General features: G+C 34.0%; 2 protein-coding genes and 1 non-coding gene across 4 annotated transcripts; 1 reads left to right on the top strand and 2 right to left on the bottom strand.

The window, feature by feature from the left end:
• The first annotated feature begins 1,169 nt into the window (after window positions 1-1,169).
• LOC125061843 (peptidyl-prolyl cis-trans isomerase NIMA-interacting 4) lies at window positions 1,170-2,291 on the top strand. Of its 2 annotated transcripts, XR_007119091.1 has the most exons (3): window positions 1,170-1,365; window positions 1,437-1,925; window positions 2,098-2,291. XR_007119091.1 is itself a non-coding variant. In XM_047667473.1 (2 exons), the coding sequence occupies exons 1-2, from the start codon at window positions 1,284-1,286 to the stop codon at window positions 1,754-1,756; spliced, it is 402 nt and encodes a 133-aa protein (XP_047523429.1). In that variant the 5' UTR covers window positions 1,170-1,283; the 3' UTR covers window positions 1,757-2,069. The 2 variants fall into 2 exon arrangements, 1 of the variants encoding a protein (XP_047523429.1); XM_047667473.1 differs by lacking the exon at window positions 2,098-2,291 and having other exon boundaries at window positions 1,437-2,069.
• Window positions 2,292-2,933: 642 nt separating this feature from the next.
• Window positions 2,934-22,462, bottom strand: LOC125061842. Its single transcript, XM_047667472.1, has 5 exons — window positions 22,348-22,462; window positions 14,870-14,999; window positions 10,736-10,896; window positions 8,942-9,130; window positions 2,934-3,559 (listed from the first exon to the last, which is right to left on the bottom strand). The coding sequence occupies exons 2-5, from the start codon at window positions 14,994-14,996 to the stop codon at window positions 3,386-3,388; spliced, it is 651 nt and encodes a 216-aa protein (XP_047523428.1). The 5' UTR covers window positions 14,997-14,999; window positions 22,348-22,462; the 3' UTR covers window positions 2,934-3,385.
• On the bottom strand, window positions 11,629-11,701 carry Trnak-uuu. The gene has a single exon. It is a non-coding gene; the product is annotated as a tRNA-Lys (tRNA).
• Window positions 22,463-26,002: the final 3,540 nt, after the last annotated feature.

Here is a 26,002-nt window from a genome sequence, read left to right as displayed (position 1 = left end):
TGTATACAAAGTTCTAGTGAAACATACATTAAAACTAAGAACATTGCAGGATAAAGTTAAGGAAAGAAGTTGAAGAAGTTCTTTTATAAAAGGGTTTATTCTTCTTTTGTACCTTTTCGATCATTCTATAGTACTATTCATGAGAGGACCGTATGACGCAGCTGGTTTCGACAATTGATCTTATTTTTTTATAGAACAGAGTAAAAACAGACTGGAGGCTGATCTGTTGTAAAGTGATACCGCACATGGACACTCAATGACAGAGGGCCCGCGAGTGCGTTGCCGGCCTTATGAGGAGTAGAGCACTCTAATGGCAGTGTCCGAGAGCCAACTGAATTAATTAATTAACATTAAATAGTCCGAATTCTCCACAAATGGGTGATCCGGAACAAACAAAACACCCTGAACATCAAAAAACTAAACATACCAATGCAATGTTTTGAAATATGCACCAGATTAATAAAAAATTTTTTGATCACTACATATTTATGTATTTTTGTATATTTGCGGATACTTGGCGGACCCGTGCGACTTCTTCGATACAAAGAGTCCACTCGGTGGTTGTGTGCTGCGCTCCGTGGACATATTGGTCTACTCCCTTGTATTAATTATCAAGTAACTATTTTCTTGGTACTTAGATTTAATTATTTGAAAGCCATTAAAAATTGACAAAAATCTAATAATTTTATGTAAAGCTTTAATTCAAATGTTTCATTTCACCGCCAATGCAATAAATTGTTATATTATAAAAGATATAAATACATGTATTTGTAACTCTATCCTCAATATTGGACCCAACTTTTGTGACAATAACAACATAATCGCGCGATCCATGTTAGTTTTAATCAGCACAGTAACTGAAAACCGCAAATGTTGACGAGTTACAGGGAAGAATTTGCAGTTTTGTTGAATTACAGGAAAACATAAATTATGCTTTAAATTTTAGTGTTAATGGCATCGGCTTCAAAAGCTCCTCAGCTTTTTACTAATTTTCCTTAACAATAAAAATAATGTACTCAATTTATTTTGTTAAAATTTTCCTAAAATTTGCTTATTTTTCTCACGTAATCTTTTACCTATAACCGTAATGTCCTGTGGAAGTTAACGATAGTTAACGATATAACATCTAATAATGACATTGACATTCCAATGTAAACACAAAAGTCAAAACAAATTATCAAAACATTGATACGGATTACGGACTGCTTTAAAATCTATCTTAAAAAAAGACAGTTTCGTCTTAGTTTTTGTTACTTTTTTAAATAAGATACAAAGCAGTAAGAATGCCTCCTAAAAAGCAACCTGAAAAAGGCGGGAAGGGTAACGCAGCTAAAGGTGGAGCAAAATCCGGCGGGGATTCAAAAGGTTATAATTGTTTGTTGCTTCGTTTAGTTTAGATAAAACGTGTTTTCAATATGTTCTTGTTTTAAATTTAGAATCTGGCGGAAAAGAAAAAAAAGGTGGCACCGCTGTCAAAGTCCGTCATATATTATGCGAGAAACAGTCGAAATGTTTAGAGGCCCTAGAAAAATTGAAAGCCGGTCAAAAGTTCCCTGATGTAGCTGCTGCATATAGTGAGGATAAGGCGCGTCAGGGTGGAGATTTGGGTTGGATGACGCGCGGTTCTATGGTGGGACCTTTCCAAGATGCAGCATTTGCTTTACCAATTTCTGCAGTAACAAATCCGGTGTACACTGACCCTCCTATTAAAACCAAATTCGGATATCATATTATTATGGTAGAAGGAAAAAAATGAGTGACACAGTGTTTGAGTTTGAATATTTTTGGGCAATACTACTACTATTTATTATGGAACGGATTTGTTGTTTACAAGAACAATTTGATAAGGATTTTGCATTATTGCCTGATTCACAGCAATCAAATGAATCCCTTATTTCAAATATTGAAGACTTTGCTAATAAAGAGTAAGCCCAGTTCTTTATACTATTTTCAATAACTTTAATTGTATAAATATAAAACTTTATAGGCACTTGGTTTGATTTCCAGCCAGATAATAATTTTGGGTTGGTAGATTATGCATCAATGAAACACAAATATATTTCCAACTTACTTAAATATATTAATTTGTTTTTCCAGTTTTGGACTAAAACTAAGTTTTCTAAGGTTGTATCGGTTAATGCATATCACAATGCTATTGACATTAGTATATTTCTGCAATATTTGTCTATGGTTCATTATGATGAAGAAAAATTCAACCAAATCATATGCCTACCGCTTCAGATTATTTTTTCCAGCTAGTTAATTTGTGAATAAAATTTAATACTGTTTAATACATGGTCTTTTATTTGTTACTTTCTAGGTGATATCTGCATTGGTTGTTTGGGTATATTTAAAAATATTATAAAGAATATATATGACGTATTTACAGTTTCATTACAGTGTTATTTACAATAGCTTCAGTGGATTAGGTGCAATAGTAGTAGTTAGGTTTTTATTCATTATCTGGATATTTTATTGCTTGCTTGAGTCAGAATTGTTTATCCAGAGATATATTACAAAAACAATGATTTTGCAAATTTAGATTACCACTTAGGCATTTCATTTACCAAACATTTTTGTAACTGATTCTGAGTTCTAAGGTGTAGTTTTACAAAACTATTTTTTATCTATGTTAACTGGAAACTACTATGCAAAAATTTTACTGTACAGATTTTATCCAGTCTGAATAAGTTAAAATGGAAAATGAAAAACTTTTCAAGTATTTTTTCCAATATATGATGAATATGAATGCTTGTCTTATTTTCCTAGACTAACATATTTCCTCATTAAAACTTGAATTGGTACACTACTAATATTATTTTACTATATTAGATGTCTTTCTTCTATTGATATTAGTTGGGGGTATCAGTGGGTTATATATGTATATACCCAGGGTGGCTTGAATTAATTTATAAATATAAATAAATAATCGATTCTTATAAATATCTTTATTTAATAACGCATAATAAATTAAGTACTTAGACGTTATAATACTATTGAGGTGAGAAGAAAATTACATATAAAAGTGATGTTCATACTTTGATTTAAAATTAATAAATTTAACACCATGAGAATACCTTAAATAATGAAAAGATAAATATGGAAACTTGTTTTCCTTATACATACATTATTTTTAACATAATTGTTTCCTAGTAATAGTATTTTCAAGACAATTTCTTTTATTCTTCAGTTATCTACTAACGGCTTCCCTCCTGTTACTGGATTTGACAATTGACAAGTAAAAATTGGTCAATAAGTCAAAATATTTGAAAGTTCTTCGCGTAACCGCTAGGGGGCGCTGAAATTTGTCATGCAAATTTACATAGATTATATTTAATACTTATCAAACTCATAACAAAAGGTGTGTTAAAATAAGTATACGTTATTAAACTCGTAAATTGGGGTTTGTGTATCGGACGTATTTAAGTAATGCGTCGTTTTCTTCGCAAACAAAAGGTTTGACGTGGTGACAGGCGACGTCGTGCCAATGGACTCCATCTTTGTAGAAGTTGTTTAGAATAGCGATGCAATGCTCAGCCGCACCTCCCTGGATCAATTCCTGTAAAAAAGAAAAGTAAATATTATTTAAGGCGCTATTTTTTGACGCAGATGACTCCGTTCAAAGTCCTTCTGTTATTTTTACAGCGATACCGACAGCGTTCCCAATCTCATAAAGAGTTTTATGTTTTACTAGCTGACCTGGCTAACTTCGTTCCGCCCTACAACCTTATAAAATCGTTGTTACTTTAATTTAACTTATTTTAGGATTTCATTAATGTTAAGTATTACATTAATACAACTTTTTTGCAAATACAGAAATGTTTTATTGCTCGCCATTGCGAAAGAAGAATGGTAGTTTTACACATTAGGCATCTTCTCTCTAGCGTCAATATGGCGATACTGCATGTTAAGCACTTTCTGATATCCAACATCTTTTGATCAGGATCAAAGCATGTTTATGCATCTCCTCATTCACCTCAAGATCGGAATTTCTTGAACTGACACGAATTCGACAATATGGTTTTTGCATTCGTAAAATTAATTTATTTATTTATTGTCATTTGATAACTTATCCGATATTTTATTGCTTATTCTGCTATTCGGGACGGAAACAAATCCAACAAATCAAAAACCATGGCAATCGGTCCAGCCGTTCTCGAGTTATAAGTGTTGTAACAAACACGACTTTCTTTTATATATATAGATTAAGTTTGCGTCAGCGCTACGAATTATAAGAGAAAAATATCGAACATCGTTTCAGGGACCATTAATTAATTTAAAGTAAGGACCATAGAAAATTTGCGCCTGAGTTTTTTTTAGTAAAATTTCTTAGATATGATTGTATGATATGATTTTCCGTACGTATTTTTTATGTCTTATAAAATACTTGTATATCAATTTGGTGTCTATCCCCTATATTAAATTACAATTCATAAATGGTACGAGTACATTTTTACAAATATAAGTTCTCTGGAATAAGACGCCTAAAGAGAGCCTTTTCAGTTTATAAACCTAGTATTGTAGAAAATTAAGTCAATATAATACTACTAGCCGTTTCGCGCCCGCTTTGCTGGACGAATTAAATTTTTTTTTATGTTTCATTATTTTTTTTTTTTTCATATTTTTATTATTCTTCTTTTTAACTTCCCGCTAAGAAAATTGAAATATTTCTAGTTAGTAGTTTTTAACAGATGTTGACGTTTAGAGGTTCTAGGAAGCCTCCCCGAATGTTTCCGCGGTGAAGTCCGTATGTATAAATTTTCATAAAAGTAAAACAGCAATAAAAAAATGAAGGAACGTTAGAATTCGGTGGTTTCAAATGGTGGTAGTTTCATGTCGATACGATCAGTGGTTTAGGCGTGATTGAGCCTCAAACGAAGACCATTTTCATTATATATATATATAAGATAACTTCGTCATAATTATTATATAGGCTAGATTGTAAAGCAATCTATTTTGTGAACTTTATTCTAGGAAAACAATAAGTTCCCAAATAATTTCGACTTGTATTTCAATATCCAAAACGTCTAGTCTAGCGGTAAAACGATAATCTCAATCTGAGGTGTTATATCATATTGTGTATCTTATGTATTTAATTTTTGTTGACATTATCGTGGCTTAGTACTGTAAGTGTATGATTTTTGTGAATGAAGAAATATCAATGGATTCAGTTGATATGTATTTGAAATGAAATGACTTAGTTTCCGTTCGCAACCAGCTTATTTAAATTCATCTTGCGTTAGTACAAATCCAATAGAAATTTTAATTTCTAAATCTATTTGCTTTTCACGTATTTCCACATTAAAGAAAGTTAAAACATCTTTGTGTTACTAATGAACGAGCGAAAATGTCAAAAGAATAATTCGTCTGGTGAAAGTGCCAAACAATGTGACGATGCTGGTGGAATATTGATGAGCCGTGGAAAGTATACGGGTATGCCCTTAGGCACATAAACGCTTTCGATTTCATGCGATGTTGCGAAATTATGCAATAAAAACTACAACGCACAACCTTTTCTCTCTCTTCCTTTTCTTGACCTCTGTTTGTTTGGTGATGCGAAACTTGCCGCAGTCTGACAGCTTACAAATTACAGAGGGAATAAAAATTATTGGATTTGCGTTCCCTAATTGCCATCATTCCCCATAAAATCTGATAAAAGCCAAGAGGCTGTTTGCAGATGGATTAAGAATAAAAAAAAAAAAAAAAGGTTTCCTCACGATATTTTCCTTCATCGAGCGATCGAATGTTAGAAGTCCATTTGTGCACAGCCGGGGATTGAACCTATGACCTCAGAGATTAGAGTCGCTGTCAGCCTAGGCTAACACTACGAGTACTATAACGCGAAATGATGTAAGCAAGTGCTCTATAATGGCAAAGAGCAGCAATTTTTTGCCTTAAGGTCGCGCTTGTAATAATAATAATTTATTGCAAGAATGTGATACAAAAATGTGTAAGGTGGTACAATCGTAAATTCGCATATTCTGCCTCACACAATAGCGCGCAAATTTGTCTTAAGGAATTTTACATTTTACATCCTTAGTCAAAGTCTTATATTATTTGTATCGTACATATCATATCATACGTTATTAAATTTATATCAACTACAGTGTCTCACGCAAATAATCATTTATTGAATAGTAAATTTTTTCCAAAAACAATACACCAAGTCCATTTTTAAAAACTAGTCGGAAGATGTTTTAATTCTTTTGCTAAATTATTGTAAAGCCATACAAAAAGTGATTTTCCTAAACATTTCCAGATTGATTTTTGGCACAACCAATTTCTCCCCATGTCTACTTCGAAAGATGTTCATTTTCGTTGACTTAAAAAAATGTATGTTTTTGTGCACGAATAAGGACATTTCGTAGACTGTGATGCTAAGATAAACCTATTAGATAACCGATAAATCGGCTGACATGACGGCTCATTAGTCTAGTGGTTAGTACCCCTGACTGCGAATCCATGGGTCCCGGGTTCGATCCCTGAGACAAACATCGATGTGATGAGCATTTGGTGTTGTGCTTAGGTCTTGGGTGTTTAAATATGTATTTATATGTCTATCTATCTATAATATGTATATCCGTTGCCTAGTACCCATAACACAAGCTTCACCAGCTTAGCATGGGACTAGGTCAATTGGTGTGAATTGTCCAATCATAAAAAAAAAACTGTTTTGTGAACAATTCTTCTCAATAGAAGAAGGTGATCAGTCTTCTGTTCCTGACATCGGAAGGCATTCAAGCATTTAAGGGTTTTTATTACTAATAAAACTCGTATCTGAATGTCACCAAGTTTCCTTATAAGGAGGAGAAATGTTTGCAGATTTTAATTTCGTAATTGCAAATATGCCGCTTTCATTTTCATTGTATGACATAATCCTATGTCTACTATCCAATACGTTACGAAATGATGGCACGCATCGTTTCTTATGGTGGCATATATAAGGTCTGTATTACTAATAAAACTTATATGTATACTAGCAGACCGCTACTTGCTGTGGCTAAGGTTTTTGTTATATTACATAGTAGCAAACTATTCAAGGGAAACGGTAGGAGAACACCAGTCATGGGGACCACTGTGCTTTATTGGTGGTTATGCCATTAAATTGTAGCTTATGTGAAACGTTGGTACTTTCAACACAGCGCCATCTGTTAGAATTGTGACTATCAAATAATGAACAAATATTTTGCAATAAAATAATATTGCGGGTATAAATTGAGTTGTAAGCTATCCTATCTTTTAAGTTAGATCAAACTGCACACGGTGAGCAAATTTGATTGATATCGGTCGGTAGTTTAGGAGTCCACAGCAATGTGATACGTAATTTATATATATTAAGATATAATGGGCCGCATTGGCCTAGTGGCTTGTCAGGCACAGGAGGCTGATTAATTGCCTATTAGATCGACAAATGATCATGGAAGAGACGGAAATCTGAGGCCTAGGCCTAAAAAGGTTTTAGCGCCACTGATTTTGATACATTTATAAACAGTTTACTGAGTTTCATCATCAGACGTCGAGGCAGAATACAAAATACCATCCGTATCACCTCGACGTCCGTCGTTCCACAACTGAGAGTTTTAAGACTGTTTTTCTATCTGTGGAACCAGCTGCCCCGACTTGACTTAGGGTCCTTCAAGAAAAGAGCGTAGTAAAAGACCGGCAACGCACTTGCGAGCCTTCTGGCTTTGACAGAGTCCATGGACGGCGGGTATAAACATCGGGTGAGCCTCCTGCCCGTTTGCCCAGTGTTCTATAAAAAATAGAGATTGGTGCTTCTCTAAGTAAATTGTGCTCTCGTATATGAGTCATATGAAATTTGTCTATAGAAGACATACCTGTTGTATTTCCTGGTGATGATAACATTCCTGTTTATACAATTCCGTTACTGCATAGAATAATAATGAACTCAAGAAGTTATTTACTGTCAATACTTCTAAATATAGCGACCCGGCTTAGTGTACTAACACTAGTAATAATAATCAATGGCGCTACAACCTTTTTAGGTCTAGGCCTGAGATTTATGTACCTGTTTCATGATCATTTGTTAATCTAATAGGCAATTAATCAGCCTCCTGTGCCTGACGCACGACTTTTTGGGTCTAAGGCAAGCCGGTTTCTTTACGATGTTTTCCCTCACCGTTCGAGCGAATGTTAAATGCGCACATAGAAATAAAGTCCATTGGTGCATAGCCGGGGATCGAACCTACGACCACTCGGATGAGAGTCGCACCCTGAAGCCACTAGGCCAACACTGCTCATTGTATATATATATACCTACATGTATATATGTTTTATTGGTATTACAGACCTTATATGTATATGCCAGTATACGAAACGATGTGTGCCCTCATGACGTAACTTATTGGATAGTAGTCATAGGGTGATGTCATACAATAAAAATGACACTAAAAAAACTAACCTAAACCTTCATAAATTCTAGATATTGGTAAAAACCCCGATATTTATATATATTATTTGAGTTATTTTTTTGTAATATTTTATGGTTGCTTGTTTAATTTTTTTCCCTTGCTAGCTTGCTTATATTCTAAAATAATTGAGGTGTGTTGTTATATTTAATTTTCGCGCCTTTTGCTCCATTGACATGAGTTGTCTTTTATGTCAAGTCTGTTTCTGTGACATTACTAGCCATTATGTTTTTAAAACTAAATAAAGTCTAAGTTATTTTCCACATATAAAACTACTTGTTTCCATTTTATCTTGTGTATGTGTGTAAAATTTGTTATGTCATATTTTCTTGTATAATTTTATGCATACACGTTGTTGTAAAACTCATACATAAATTAAAAAAAATAAAATGACCCTAGGGGAAACTATAATGTTTTGTTTATAAATCCCAATTTATAAAAAAAATAGCGCTGAATTAGGCACTTAGCAGAAATATCAAGCCGCTAGATCCAGCGTTGGAAAGAATACTCACCCTGTTGTCAGGCTGTGGTTTCCCAATACCGCCACCCTCAGACCAGTCGTTCTGTTGTCTGTTGGTGGTCGGAGCCAGCTTCTGGAGTTCAGCAGTCCAAAACCACCCATTGACATCATTGGGAAGCAGATCGGGACGGTTGCAACCCTTGAAGTCACATACGCGTCCAGAAGTCCAGATGTATTTGACCTGAAATTTTGTTTTTGGTTACCTTGGTCTACTTGGCTTCAGATCCATTGAGATGTGGCGTCTCACTACATCTTCAACCGCATTTAACATGGAGTGTTCAGGGGAGTTGTACGAATTAATACCTGCAGCTGAGTTATTGGACGTCAAGGCAGAATTCAAAATACCATCTATATCACCTCGACGTCCGTCGTTCCACAACTAAGCGTTTTAAGACAGTTTTTCTATCTATGGAACCAGCTGCCCATTAAAATGTTTTCGACTCGACTTAGGGTCCTTCAAGAAAAGAGCATACCAATTTTTAAAAGACTGGCAACGCACTTTTATCAATGTAAGTGTCCATGGGCAGCGGTATCACTTAACATCAGGTGAGCCTCCTGCCCGTTTGCCTCTTGTAACAAAAAAAGAGCTTCATCGCCAACGACCACGTATGCGCTTTCTATTTCTGAAAATGCGTGACGCGAATTTTAAAATTTCTATATTATGGAGGCCAAGGTTCGGCCATTGTCATGAAAAACTCTTGCGCAGGTGCGAGAAAACGGACACGGATATACGCATTGTATTACGTTTAAATATGTCAAGTGGAGCATTTGCCTAGTTTCTAAAAAATATTTGGTTTAGTATTGCTCTATTTCATGTATATTTAGAATGAAATGTTTTCTTATTTAAAAACACATATGTATATGAATAATCTAATATATAAAATTCTCGTGTCACAGTTTTCGTTGCCATACTCCTCCAAAACGGCTCGACCGATTTTCATGAAATTTTGTGTACTTATTGGGTATGTCGGACAACATCTATTTTTCATCCCCCTAAATGTTAAGGGTAGTCCACCCCTAAATGTTTTTTTTTTTAGATATTTTTTTCTGATTTTATTTTTTTATGATACAGCATTAAAAAATACATACAACCCCTAACTTTCACCCCTCTACAATCAACCCCTATTTTTTTATTATACATGATATACATGGCAAAACGACGTTTGCCCGGTCAGCTAGTATTACTATAAAATTATTCTATAATCACACTCGTGATAATAAACTATTTTCCCTCCAATTGCTAGGCATCTTGTCATCACCCTTTAGTCTTTTCTATCACAGACTATAGCAATAATATAACCAAAGAGGTGCTAAGTGTTTATTAGCCTTTTTGCATCCTCGTGTCGAAGATGTTCTCTATACATTCACCTTTTTTTTAAAATTGCGTCTTATTTTTTCTTCTAGTATTTTCCTAATATCACAGACTATAGCATAAATATAACCAAGGAGGTGCTAAGTGTTTATTATCTGTGATCATTAATTGAATTCGTTATTTTGAATCCTCGTGTCGAAGATATTCTCTATACATTCACCTTTTTTTAAAATTGCGTCTTATTTTTTCTTCTAGTATTTTCCTAATATCACAGACTATAGCATAAATATAACCAAGGAGGTGCTAAGTGTTTATTATCTGTGACCATTAATTGAATTCGTTATTTTGAATCCTCGTGACGAAGATGGGTACTAAATCACATATTTGCGAAACCGCGTTTTATTTAAGCTGTGACCAAATTGGTTTTAAGATAATTATACCTAATAAAATCATATAATCTTAATATTATCCTACCTTATCCTGTATGATGCGTGCCTTAACCCATTCGTTTTCGTCGCTGGTCTCCAAAGACACGAGATCCATGCAACGCTGTCTACAGAAGTTTCTAGCAGTCAGCCAGTCGACCTCAGTGCTGCGCTGTGCTGGGTCCCGCCAAGAGAAGTAATATCCTTTGTCTGCAAGAACGAATTATTTACACCTCAACTAAGGAATATCTATACTAATAAAAAAAAAAAAATCAATGGCGCTACAAGCTTTTTAGGTCTGGGCCTTAGATTTATGTATCTGTTTCATGATCATTTGTTAATCTAATAGGCAAGAAGGTGAACAGCCATCTGTGCCTGACGCACGCCATCGACTTTTTGGTCTACGGCAAGCCGGTTTCCAGTCCATTGGTGCACAGGGGATCGAACCTACAGCCTCAGGGAAGTGAGTTGAAGCCACTAGGAACACTGGTACTACAACGAAGTTATAGACTGCTTCGAGAAAAAGAGGGTACCTCTTAGGTACCTACACATGCAGCTATGATGACATTAATAGCACTATATGTAGGAAAAGTGTAAATCAATGTTTTTCCTTCGCTATTTACATTGTGTAATAGAATCATGGGAATTGGGTACGAAGTATCAATAGAAAACTTACTTTCCATATTGTCGTGGAAATGTCTTTGTGAACGCGAAAGGAAAACGGCGCTTTTGTTTTTGATAAAAATGTAGGTTAGAGAAAATTACGTTTTGAACATCACATTATTCTACTGCGTTAATAAATTTCTACCGTAATTCGTGATATGATAACGTTCTTACGCCGAAAAAAAGTAAAATGGCACAGAACATTTAAAAAATCATATTATTACATTGAAACTGAGTTTTTGATATGTTTCTAAAGTTAAAAAAAATAAAAAAAGTTAACGCCCGAACAGGGACTTGAACCCTGGACCCTTGGATTAAAAGTCCAATGCTCTACCGACTGAGCTATCCGGGCCGTGAGAGTCTTCTTGAAATAAAGATTTAAAATCAAAATCTTATCATGTGTTATATTTTTATTTCTTTGTTTTAGTTATATAAATTGTTTTATTTATAAAACCTGAACTGCTGTTAAATATACAGTATTTACAATTTAATTTTAATTAAAAAAAAATAACCTAGTAATAATAAACAATTAAAAATTAATATAAAAGAAAATTAAAACAATTTTAAAATGATTGGGCCCTATGGCAGTGTACCTATAACTAGCAGCATTTCCTCGCTGGATTGCGATACTTATTTGTTGAGTGAGGAAAGCACCAGCTCTGGGGCGCCAACTTAAATCTTTAATTAGCGCCTATACATTTGATCCTTACAATAATTAATTACGATCCTATTGAACTGAATAATATGTTTTATTAAATATTAAATAAAAAAAATAATTAATATTAATAAGACAAAAACTTTGTGTTAAAAATAAGACAAAAGCCTTGAAACATTTTTTTTTATAGAACAGATATTTCCGAAACAATTCGTCTTAGGGTCCTTCAAGACAAGAGCGAACCAATTCTTCAAAGGCCGGCAAGGCACTTGCGAGCCTTCTGGCAATGTGAGTTTCCATGGGCACTATCACTTAACATCAGATGAGCCTCTTATTACATTTAAAAAAAAATTGCTAGTAACATTCCTTCCTTGGTCTTCAGTAATGTTTTTAAAGAATGATATCTCCCCGGAAACGAGATAAAAACCAGTTCAACGGGACTCTTGATAACGATATGGAATTCCTTCGCTAATCTAACATTTAAAGTGCTTTAAAACTTTCTACGATTTATCTAATGGCCGATTATTATATCTCTTTTAAAACTAAAGGAAGTTATATTGTTACTTTGTTTCTTACTTTGACCAATCTGGATGATCAAGGTATCACAGGTAATAAACAACATTATACGTATTAAAATGAGTCACATAAAAATATATGTTAGAAAGATATTTTTTATACAGAACTGGAGAGACGTATGGCCAATTCCGCCTGACCTTAAGTGATGTGTAGCCTCTTGCAGGGGCACAGGAGATTCCTATTTAATAGCCGCTTAAATAAACCCATATTAAACTGTCTGGGGAAGATGAAAAAGGGCCAGGAGTTTGGCTTTGCTGTTTTTTTTTTGGAACGAAGTTCCTTATCGCGCGTTGTGAAAGGGGGCTAGACGGAAAAAATTCTTACGAAAAGTTGTCACGACACTTTTTTGCTATTTGCTATTGTAATACACCGGTTCTCGTCCGATCACCGAAGTTAAGCAACGTCGGGCGAGGTCAGTACTTGGATGGGTGACCGCCTGAGAACACCTCGTGATGTTGGTTTTTTGTTTCGTCGTAAGATTGGTGTCGAGAAAATCTATCATACTGTTATGATAGCAATTAACATATAAAATTATCGAAAGGAATTTCGTTCCATCCGAGTGTCCCTTGACACCTCTAAAGTTTTTTATGGCTCTGGCACGGTTTGTGCATTAGCAAGCGTCAAGTATAAGATTTTTAGAAATTCGACCATGTCCTCCATGTACGGTTTAAGCACGCGCCCGCCCGCACTACCCTCCCAAAGGCCGAGAACAATTTTAAATTAAATTAAAACATGCCCTCGAACCGGTAATCGAACCCGGTACCCCACACTTAGCTGCCACTTAATAAGACCGCTAGGCTATGAGGCCCTCAGCTTTGTTATTTTGATACATCAAAAAAATAAGGGGTGGTTTTTTTATCACGTTTGAGTCGGTTCGTTTCCCAGAGAAAGACAAGTAATTTTTAGAAAATGAGTCTTCTTTCAGCTAAATATCCTATCTACGATATTTAAGGTATGATGGATGGATGGAAACCTTGATGTCCCATGAAAGGTGGCTCTTGAAAGGTAATCTCAGGAGCTGGTAAGTGAGAGAGTAGGGATCGATGTATATAAATCTAGCATCGATCCTATATCCCGACCCTACTATCCCTTAATGTACACAACAATATTTGTCTGGTACAATACAAGCAAGCTGCAAGATTTACAGTTGGCCCTATCTGTTTTTAAAGAACAGGGGGCAAACGGGCAGGAGGTTCACCTGTTAAGTGCTACCGCCGCCAATGGATACTCTCAATGCCAGAGGGCTCGCGAGTGCGTTGCCGGCCTTTCAAGAATTGGTACGCTCTTTTCTTGAAGGACCCTAAGTCAAATTGGTTCGGAAATACTTCAGTGGGCAGCTGGTTCCACAAAGTGGCACCAGCTGCCCACTGACTGTGCGCGGCAAAAACTGCCTTGAAAAACGCTCAGTTGTGGAACGGCGGACGTCGAGGTGATACGGGTGGAATTTCGTACTCTGCCTCGACGTCCGATGACGAAACTCAGCTGCAGGGATCCGAACAATTCCTCTGAACACTCTCCATGGTAAATGCGGTAGAAGATGCAGAGTGACCCCACATCTCTACGCAACGCTGAAGGATCAAGCAGCTCGGAGAGCGATTGGTGGTCGACGATTCGAACCGTTTAAAGGTTTGGGGGTGATGAGCAACCCAAATGTTCTTCAAGAACTTGGTTTCTTTATACCTAGGAGAAATGTGCGACCGCGAAGGCATATTGTTGGCAATAACGACCACTATGTGTTGTACAGATCCCCGTTAACAAAGACCTTGCCACTGAATACTGACTCTCCTATTGATATCTATCTATATATATATAAAAAGAAAATGGTGTTCGTTTGAGGCTCTTTCACGCTTAAACCACTGATCGTATCGACATGAAACTACCACCATTCGATGCGAAATTTTGCTAGATGGTTTATGGCTATTTATTTTTTTAATTCCAACGTTCCTTCATTTTTTATTGCTGTTTTACTTTTATGAAAATTTATCCATACGAACTTCACCGCGGAAACATTCGGGGAGCCTTCCTAGAACCTCTAAACGTCAACATCTGTTAAAAACTCGATTTTCGAAATATTTCAATTTTCTTAGCGGGAAGTTAAAAAGAAGAATAATAAAAATATGAAAAAAAATAAAATAATGAAACATAAAATTTATTTTAATTCGTCCAGTAAAGCGGGCGCGAAACGGCTAGTCTTTATATATTCAGTGAGTGCATACTAGCGATATTGTGTATCTTATGTATTTAATGTTTTTTTTAATGGATAATGTATGTATTTTTGTGATAACTTACTGTCTGCATATCTCTCGTGAATGGTTCGTTGGACACACTGTGATGGCACGGGTGGTTCGAGAATTCGGCCATTTTGAAATTGCGCGTGGGCCACAGCCAAAACCGCCAATAGCACGAATTGTTTCATTATCTGTAAAGATGGAAAATCTTTTTTATAATTCAAATATTAAAAGGGATCTACTTCTAGTACCAGTTCGCAAATCAAGGAACGAGAAGAACTGGAAAGAAATTCTCGGACACTCTTCTTAATCCAAGCTGGCGATCAAAGAAGTTATACTGCTTAAATTGTCTTTAAACCACAACTTTATACTTCCTTTGTAAATAATTATTTTTATTGAACAAAGTGCAAACGGGCAGGAGGCTCATCTGATGTTAAGTGATACCGCCCATGGACACTCTCAATGCCAGGGGGCTCACGAGTGCCATGCCAAGAAGAACGCGTTATATCAGCCTAAGATGACACTGCCTCGAGGGCATTTCTTGTATTTGAATCTATTATTATGTTAAGAATATTATAATACTTGTCTAGTCTAGTATATATATAATATAATTAGTGGTAGGACTGCTTTTACTCATTTGTTTTTGTCCTATTTTGATGTATATACAGGGTGGTAAAAAGTCGTGGATCAAACGCAACTAGAGGATAGATGAGGTCATCAGCTGCAAAAAATTGTTCTACGGGAGGTCCCTATTCCTCAAAATCCCTATTAAATGCGCCAAAACTTGTTATACAGGGTCACTTTTCGGTAGAGTATCTTTTTTCACAGTGGGGTCCCACGTAAGCAAAAAGTTATGATTTGAGAAATTTTTATATCGTTTAACTTAATATTATCTTCAATACACTCAATAAACAACTATAAATAGTATGTCTAACGCAAGGACTCATTACTCATCAGTACCAATCTAGTGGATATTATGCAAAGTGAGATACAGGATGTAGATTTTTTCGAATTTTAATAAGGATTAGTAAAAAACGTCAATTTTCTCATAAAAACGCAAACTCTGCAGGGGTTGAGCTTAGAGACCTCCCGTAGAACAATTTTTTGCAGTTGATGACCTCATCTATTCCCTATTTGCGTTAGATCCACGACTTTTTGGCCACCCTGTATACAATATACATATCTTACAAACTTAGTAATAATAATACAACTAATGATAAATAAATATAGTAAATTTAAAAAGTTTGGTTTCTATATATCTTTAATGGTGGCATTTCCGCTGTACTGCAATACTTATTCGTTAGTACCACCGGTAGTACCAGGCACCAACTTCACCAACAAAGGGTTCCAAAGGGAACAAAATCGCAGTTGGATGTGAATTTATTTCTATATATTAAAAATAGTGATTTTGACAGCTTTTACTCATTTGGTTCACGCTGTGGTGTCACAATTGCGAGGAATGCATGGATCTAGTTACTGCTTTTTAAGTTCTAATCGGATTAGGCTCTACTGTTACTGCATGCCGCCTAGATTTTAGTGGGTATCCACGATAGCAAGTTCAATTAGCCCAAGTTAAAAAAAAATTGTATAATACAATGTAATAATTGTACTTGTTTATTTATGAATAAAATAAAACTAAATCTATATATATAAAAATCAAACCCGTTTTCCTTTGTCACGACATAACATGAAAACGGCTTGACCGATTTGTCTGATTTTTTTTTATAATATACCTTGAAGTACGAGGATGGTTCTTACGGAGAAAAATTAAAAAAAATTGAGTGAAAAAGTCTTAATACAACACTTTTCTATATTCTCATACAAAATATTCGTAATAATACTTAAAAGTCAATTTGAACTTTAATGCCATAGCATAAAGTTCAAGTGTTAGTGGATGGGTTCCGGGAAGGTAAATTTTTATTTTTTGAGATAATGTATTTGTTGTCTTATCAATTTTCTTTTTTTTTTATCTTACTAGCTAGACCGGTGTCCCGAATAGCAGAATAAGTATTTTAAACAAATAAAGAATCGACTGTTAGGCGGTACGATGTTCGCCAGGCCAGCTAGTTAGCTTATAAAATTAAAAAAGTTTGTGCAAGCGAAACGTACAGCCTTGGCTCGTAGATTTAGTGCAAAAAATGCACACATTGAATCAACAAGGAAGTATAATATAATGATACATACATATTTTATGTTCGCTGAATTCTCGTGAAATCTCGTAAAAATCAATGATTTGGTAATTATTTTATTTGTCTATTAATAGCGTAAAAAAGTCTAAAAACTAAACTAACTAAACAGTAACTCACAGAAAACAAACCGAGAGAAAAAAACGCTTTATTTCATTCACATTTAGGTACATATATTTCAGATCTCGAAGTTTATTAAAATTAAATGAGTATGAATTTTGGATTCATTTGAACAGCTACGGAAATCTAAGGCCCAAACTTAAAAGGTTGTAGCGCCACTGATTTTTATAAGTTGTATGAGTGCTTAAATAATAAAAAGACTAAAAAAGTTATATGTTTACATATGCTTTTTCAACAAAGATTATATTAATGCAAAATGTCAAGTGTAAGGTCATGGTCAAAATTTTTATGTTAGAATTATCGAAACAGCTTTCATTAATTGAGATTAGAATCGTTTAATGCTTCGTGATTTTTTTGGCTTTTATTTAGAATGAGACAATAAACTCAGATGGCAGAATACGAAATTCCATCCGCATCTCTACTTCGTCCCACAACTGAGCGTTTATCTTAACGTGTGGTTACCACGAGAATGTCAGTGCGTGCTCCTATTTCACCACTGCTGATAGAGGATAAATCTTTGTTTTAATTTTTATCATTAATTACTAAAGATGTCATGTGGAACATGGTGTAATGGTTGCAGCTCCTTACATTGTGTAAAACTAATAACTTGACGATTAAAATAGTAAGTTATTAGTAAGTTTAATAGTCTAACTTGTGATATTGACCTATTCGCCTCAAGCGTGGGGTCGGCAAGGAGAGCTATGACATCTGAGCTCCTCAGTGGAATGAATGATGAACCATAAGTTTTTATAATTGGACATATAAGTTAAAGTTATACTAAACTGTTTAGCGTTACTTAGACAATTTTTACTTAGTTTATTACTTTCTTTGATATATATTTATTTAGTTGAATAAAATCATTTTATTGTTACCAATACAGTTAATATTATTAGTACTTAACTATTTGTAAAGATTTATTTAATATTGTATTTAGTAAGTAAGTTAGTAATAAGCTGTAAATCTTTCTCAATAAATTAAAAAAAAAAATAGTGGCGGAGAGTTTATTGCCAGTTTTTGTCGTCGGTTCTACGCCCATGATTTTCTTTCCTACAACTGGAAATACTGCCAGCGTTGAAAGTACACGGACCGAATAATTTGTTTAAATTTTCTATTTGTTAATTTATAAATTTTATAAATGACATTTGCATGCCTTTTTGCATCTGATTGTGCGGTTTATTTATAATCAATCAATGTGAATGTTTAATTTCTTTGTAAATAAACGATTTATTATAGCAAAATAGTTTCGATTTGGAACCAGGCATGGATATTACAACACCCAATAGCGATATTTTTAACCAATTTATCCGAAGTTAGCGAAAGTTAGTGGTACCGGCGAATCGAGTAGTACAGATATTTTAATAAATCAAGTTTTATATCTCGCTATTATAACAGTTATTATATGTTGAGAGACCGGTCCTAGCTAGGGTTACAATAATTTAAAGTTTTTGTTATAAAATGAATGGCGTTACTTTTTAGATCTGGGCCTTAGATTTCTATACCTGTTTCATGATCTGATCTAATAGGCAAGTAGGTGCCTGACACACGTCATCGACTGTTTTTTTTTTTTAAAGACAATTCACACCAATTGACGTAGTCCCATGCTAAGCTGGTGAAGCTTGTGTTATGGGTACTAGGCAACGGATATACATACATATTATAGATAGATATACATATAAATACATATTTAAACACCCAAGACCTAAGAACAACACCAAATGCTCATCACATCGATGTTCGCCTCAGCCAGGGATCGAACCCGGGACCCATGGATTCGCAGTCAGGGGTACTAACCACTAGACCAATGAGTCGTCAAAGTCGACCAATGTGTTTGGGTGTAAGGTTTTCTCACGATGTTTTCCTCCACCGTTCAAACGAACGCGCACATAGAAAGTCAATTGGTGCACACCTGGGCATGGAACTTACGACCTTTTATCGTTATTTAATTAATTTTTACTGTTTGGTCTTTCATAGTTTAACTGTTGATGAATTGATTGGTAAGTCTATGAAGATGAATATATTTATTTAGATTGAACATTAAACACCCATTTTCAATGGTATTCCCTTCAATGTATAGTCACGCTGTTAATTAATAAACTACCACAGAAAAACATTGTGGGGGTTCTCAACTTTCCATTTTAGTTTTTTTTTTTAATTTTTTATGTTACAGGAGGAAAACGGGCAGAGGCTCTCCTGAAGTTAAGTGATACCACTCTCAATGCCAGAGGGCCCGTGAGTGCGCTGCCGGCCTTTTAAGAATTGGTACGATCTTGAGTAGGACCCTAAGTCGAATTGGTTCTGAAACACTTCAGTGGGCAGCTGAACGCTCAACGATAGCGTACCCTATTTATTGAAGTTTTCTATCCCTTGTAGTTCTATTAATGACCGTAGTGTTACTGGCGTATTGGAATAGCATGGTACAAAAGATTATATAGCAAACATGCATCCAAAATAAAAATTATAATGGAGTAAAGCTCTATCTTTGAACTTAATGTAAATTTGTCGAATCACGAGTTATGTAACAGTTAAGTTGCATATATATATCTTAGTTAATTATTAGAAGCATTAACAAAATGTAAACAATCATCGCTAACTTGAATCCAATTTTTTTAAACCTTTAGTTTTTATCACAATCATATACAGTAATTTACATAATATGTCAAGAAAAGTGTCATCTCGAAGTTAGTTTTTATTAGCGTTCCAACGCCTAATTTATGTTTAAACTCATATTTTAAACCATTAAAGTTGTTACAAAGTGTTTTATTTGAACATATCCATACAAAAGCCGGCACCGAACTTTATTCACGGCTCGACCTTAAAACAGCTTAATTTTTTTTTCTATCGTTCTTTGCGACTTGTATGTAGTACCCCAAGTAATATTTTTTTTTTATAGAACAGGGGGCAAACGGGCAGGAGGCTCACCTGATGTTAAGTGATACCGCCGCCCATGGACACTCTCAATGCCAGAGGGCTCGCGAGTGCGTTGCCGGCCTTTCAAGTATTGGTACGCTCTTTTCTTGAAGGACCCTAAGTCGAATTGGTACGTAAACACCTCATGGGGTAGCTGGTGCCACATAGTGGTGGTGCGAAAACTGCCTTTAAAAACGCTCAGTTGTGGAACGGGTGACGTTGAGGTGATACGACCAAAATTAAAATTTAAAAACTGATAAAATACATGCATGAGGCAAATGACGTAATAGTCATAGAATAGTAACGGATCTGACAAATTGAAAAGGTGGGAGCTTGTAGTTTATTGTTTATCAGAATGCAAAATCATAAAATGACTGCTTGACGACTGATTTGAGAGCGACCGCCGATGCGAAAACCGCTGTGTGAGTTCGAAAAGTGAGTTACAGAATCGCAGGGCAGTTCAGGCCATTTAAGACATATAATTTCGTTGTGGGTAACCTGCCAATCTATTTTATTTTGTATTAATTGTATCTTTTCTTACTCTTTAGTTTATACGGAATTTAAATATGTTCTGTGTTGTAGCCCTTCAGGTACCAATGCTAAAGCCCTAATTCCCTAGGAATAAAAAAAAATAAAACATTTTTGAAGTTATACTTCTTTAGGCGCGTTATGAAAAATTTATGAGAGTAAAATTTTATGATGCGCGCGCACCTGTGACACAAAATTGTGAGTGTGATAATAGCGTGCTCGAGCGAGATAGGAATAAACAATCTACAAGTAAAAAGAAATAGAATATGCGTGAAGTTCGTATGCCAAGAATTTTGAATGACCATAATGACATTTGTCATTTACCTTTTAAACAAATAAAGGAGTTTTAATTATTTTTTCAAATAAATTTATTAATTTTATATTGTGCAATACTGCCAAAGCTACAACATACATCTTAATGTTTGGTAGAGATGTTCTACATATATAATAATATATACTTTTAACTAAATAGAATTTATGTTACACTTAATGTAAGAGAATAATAATAAATAATTATTTATTTAATTTTTCAAATGTAAACTGAACTTAATTGACTATAATGACTCCTTTTCCAGTCTTTGATTATTTAATTGTAAATAATTATTTGCATGCAATCAAAAACTATTTTTAATAATGCCAAATAAGTATAACTTCTTACGCGCGTACATAAGTATACGCACCCTTTTTTTAATATTGGTATGGTCACTATAAGATGTTATGTACGTAATAACTTAAGACAAAATATCCCTTAAGTACTGAATAAAACTTGCTATTACATGGATCTCACTTTCTACGGTAGAAGAACTGAGTTTTTTAAAGTTGATGTCATAAAACACACAAATTCTTAGTAGAAGTCTTCCTAAGTACTTACGAATTATATATGTTAGTTATCTTAAACCATGCTCACCCGTTTATAGAAAGCGACCTTGTCGATTAAACCATGGTTCATTCCTCCATACGAATTCCAATTAAATCACTACCGGTTTTGGAGACGTTTTAAGAATTAACTATTCATAATTCGATACGAATGTAATGAGGAATTCCTTTCATCATCTTCTTATAAAAACATTAATAAGATATTCTTCTTAGATTGAGACTGTGACCAATTTTTGAGACACGATAAAGACTTTTATTTTAATTCAAAATTATTAATTGTAAAACATTGCTTTTTTTATTGTTCTACTTCAAATATTACCGCTTCCACTTGAATCTGACATTTGCACATCGCGAATATTTTATTTATTAGGCAATTATAGGCGAATATTTTATTTAATAAACATTAAATATCAAAATATAGTTACTAAAACATATTAAGTATTGATAAATTTATTGATAAATAGAATTGGAAGAAACTATTTAAAAATCCGATTTCCCGCGTATATTACGTCAGTTAAGAGCATAATTTGGCAAAAATTATCTGTGTAATTCCAAATTCAAAAGTTTATTTTGGACAAGCGTAAACTCTACTAAAATAATAATTAAACCTCCTTCAATTTGCGTTTTAATATTTATAATCTATAATTCCATTAAAAATTCTTTTGCTGTAATAAAATATTAACCAAAGCTTAAATGCCTACGTAAGTTATATCACGTAAATATAATTAAACTTTTAATATGGCGTCATTTTTTTAAAAGTTCATACTCAAATTTAGTTAAAATATTATAAAACAAACGAATTCTTTCTACGTATAGTTTATCGTAAAATCATGAATTTTTAAATATACTATCTTATATAGGTTCACGAAATACATAAAAATATTTGCCTACAAAAAATAAAAGCTAGAAAATTAATACTCACTGCGTGTACGCGTCCGTTATCGTCACAAACTGATGCGCAAGCTCGCTGCGCTGGTTTTATATTGACAGCCAAGTCCTGGTTCCTGGCCCCGCTCTGTCTGCTATGGCGGCAAAATTGTTGTCTGCTATGGCGGCAAAATTGTTGTCTATATATAGAACAAAGTCCATTTATTAGGTTTATTTCAAATCACGGTTAGAATTAGGTAGTAATTTAATAATTAATTATTACTTGCATGTAGTAGAAATATGTTGGATACTTAGCTATCAAAAAATCTAATTAGAAATCGGATTCAAATGTCATCTGTCAATTCATTCCCTTATATCGTTTTTATCCATAAAAATGTAAATAAGGATATAAAAAAAAGGATTTTATTACTGAAAGTTATCTAAGTAAAAACAACAGAAATTGCCCTAGCTTCAGCGTGCGACTCTCATCCCTGAGGTCGTAGGTTCGGTCCCCGGCTGTAGCAATGAACTTTTATGAAACATTTAAAATTCACTCGAACGGTAAAGAAAAACATTGTGACGAAACCGGCTTGCCTTAGAGTTAAACCCAACACGAAGGCGAGTGCCAGGCACAGGAGGCTGCTACTTGCCTAACAGAGAAATGAAATAGATACAGAAATCTGAGGCCCAGACCTAAAAAGGTCACTGATATTTTTTATTTTAGTATACATCCTTATATAACTTCGTACGGCTGAACTGTTTTGAATATTTTGAATTTTAATGGTGAAATAATGTTTTAATTCGATCCAGTACATATTAAATCGTTACGTGCATAAAAATAATTTCATTATTAATTAAATCAAAATAATTAAAAATTTACAAATAGACGTTAAAACTAAGACAATATACAATTTTCTTTACCAACATAGTAATAATAATAATTAAAAATTGATAAATAGAAATATATATCAAATAGTTTGTTCCCAGGCAGTATAGTATACCTTTAATGCTAGCAGCATATTTAACCAATCTGTCAAATACAATAGACATGACGATGTCAATATTAAAAATAAAATATTTTTTTATTAGTAGTCTGTGGTTGTATTTCACGCTAGCAACGTTTATATGTCGATACGATGAACGTTATATGACAAATTCTGACAAGAAACACCTGTTACTTATGACTGATGTATGATTAGGGGTTCAGTCAACTCACTTCCAGGAATTAAGAGTATAAAAATAAAATTTTTAACAAGTCTGAAATTCCTCTGTACTCTTTTATCAAGTTCATATTGAAGTTATATTTCTTTAGGCGCGTTATGAAAAGTTGATGAGAGTGAAATTTTACGATGACACAAAATTAACAGAATGAAGTTGCCCACGGAAGATGCAACGGCATTGGACATAATTTAAAAACTACATTCGAATAATAATAGAATTTATGTTACACTTAATGTTAGAGAATAATAATATTTATTTATTTATTTAATTTTTCCAATGTAAACTGAACTTTATTGACTATAATGACTCCTTTTGCAGTCTTTGATTCTTTAATTGTAATTAATTATATGCATGCAATCAAAAACTATTTTTAATAATGCCAAAGAAGTATAACTTCTTACGCGCGTACATAAGTACGTACACGCACCCTTTTTTATATATAATAATACAGTTTAGAACAAAGCCACTTCCCATCTTAGAAGAACGCGTTTTGGCCAAAACTTAACGATATCCAAAGCATTCTGATAAACAAGCTAGGTCTGGATATCTTCTCCTAAAGGCCGATTTACATTATCATCAGTGTTTAGGAGAGTGCTTTAGGATAGTACTTTAGTTGAAACATGTAAACGCTACTTGCTTTAGTAAACGCTACGCTAAAGAACTTGCCTTTCAAGTTGTACTAAAGCACTCTCCTAAACACTAAGATAATGTAAATCGGCCTTAACACTTTGAAATCGATATTACTTTAGTTTTTATTATTTATGAATGGATGTATTTTCTCTTCGTGTTTGTTTGCCTATAAGTGTTTGTCAAATTAATTCTATTTTATTTTTCTTGTACCAATGTGTCAATGTGCCAAGCGTTGGCAAGCATTTATATACAAATAAATATCATTATATTTCTTGATTAATTGGCTTTCCTATTTCCACGCGGAAGAAGTCGCGCGAGATACTTTTAATGTTATATTAAATGATAATAAAGAGGCGCCGCGCCTTTTAGGTCCGTGCCTCAGATTTCTGTATCAGTTTCGTTACCAGTTTTAATATAAAAGTATTTTATTTAGTTAATAAGCTTACGACATCACACACAGTACTTAATCTACTAATTATTTTATAAAATCTTACATCTAAACTGTGTGACAATTAACGTACATAAGTTTCACAAAAAAATGGAAATTTGAAATTTAAAAAAGAAATATAATTAAAACATATAATACAAGCACACAACAAAATAGAATAAAATTATAGAAATTTGTTGGCACTTAGAGCAGAAAAAAAAGAATCAGCAAAACAGCGAACTGCGAATTAGGTTCGAGAAATGCACCCCACAATGCTTTCTCTAAAACCGATCAGCCCACTACCGAATATATCCAGCTCCGGATAAGCTGTGTTCAATCCGTTAAAATCGCGAAGAATTCGAACGACAGGTGCCTGAACTCCTAAAAGTAGTATAAATGTAGTAATCAGTCGTGTCGAACACGCTGTCGAATTTAAGGTATGGTTTTCTCACGTTGTTTTCCTACACCGTACGAGTAGATAGAAAGTCCATGACGAGTCCACGACAATCATAGATAGTGTGTGTAAATAGATTTTTGAAGTGAAACTTCTTTAGGCGCGTGAGGGTAAATTTTTACGAAAACGTCACGATGATGTGCAGCGGTTTTGTCGAAGAAAAGGGAGAGAGCTATTGAGACGGATTGAGAGAGAGGGCGAAGGGCGAATTTTATAGAAATTCCATTTTTAAAATTTAACTTTCGTAAAGTGAATTTTTGAAATATTAGTATATTTTTATATTTTATGCAAAATAATCTATTGAAATATCAAATGACGAATTATAAATTAAAATGCATTGATATACAAAAAACCCAAGATGCACACTCAACGTCAAAAAAACGTCCTCAAAAAATGAGCGCAACATTCTAAATTGTGCGCTCATTTCAAATAGTCTCGCGTCTACAAGTGGAGTCGATGTTATTTATTTTTATAAATAATTTATAAATAAATTTATGTACTCTTGAACTTTTTTGTGTGTAGTTTTTGACAAATATATTTACGCTATATAAAGTGTGGGTCAGGAGGTAGCCAATTTAACTTTTTTTTTTAATTTAAAGAAAAAACTTTTTAACCAGATTAAAGTTATGTATTATTATAAATTTACAACTATTTAACATCCAACACCTTTTGTCTTCAGTCACCGTGACCACTCACGCTGTAAAGCACCCGAAAAGTCGGATAAATTTAAAATTATGTTAAATAGTTGTAAATAAAAAAGTCATGTTCGACTCCACTCAATACCTTGTCCTACCGACCACGGTAGTTCGTAAAATTTTATTGCTTTAAGTACGTATACACTGCGTTGTAATAACAACTTTAAGCAATTCGCGTAAGGTTGATTTTGCAATAATATATGCTTGTGACATATACTGTTATGGACAGAAATAGTGTTTCGGGACACTTTCGAGCGTTACTTTTATATGAGACTGTGCATCT

The sequence above is a fragment of the Pieris napi genome, chromosome 24 (genome assembly GCF_905475465.1).
Source record: "Pieris napi chromosome 24, ilPieNapi1.2, whole genome shotgun sequence".
Classification (NCBI taxonomy): Eukaryota; Metazoa; Arthropoda; class Insecta; order Lepidoptera; family Pieridae; genus Pieris; species Pieris napi.
This window is presented reverse-complemented; position numbering and strand designations above follow the sequence as displayed.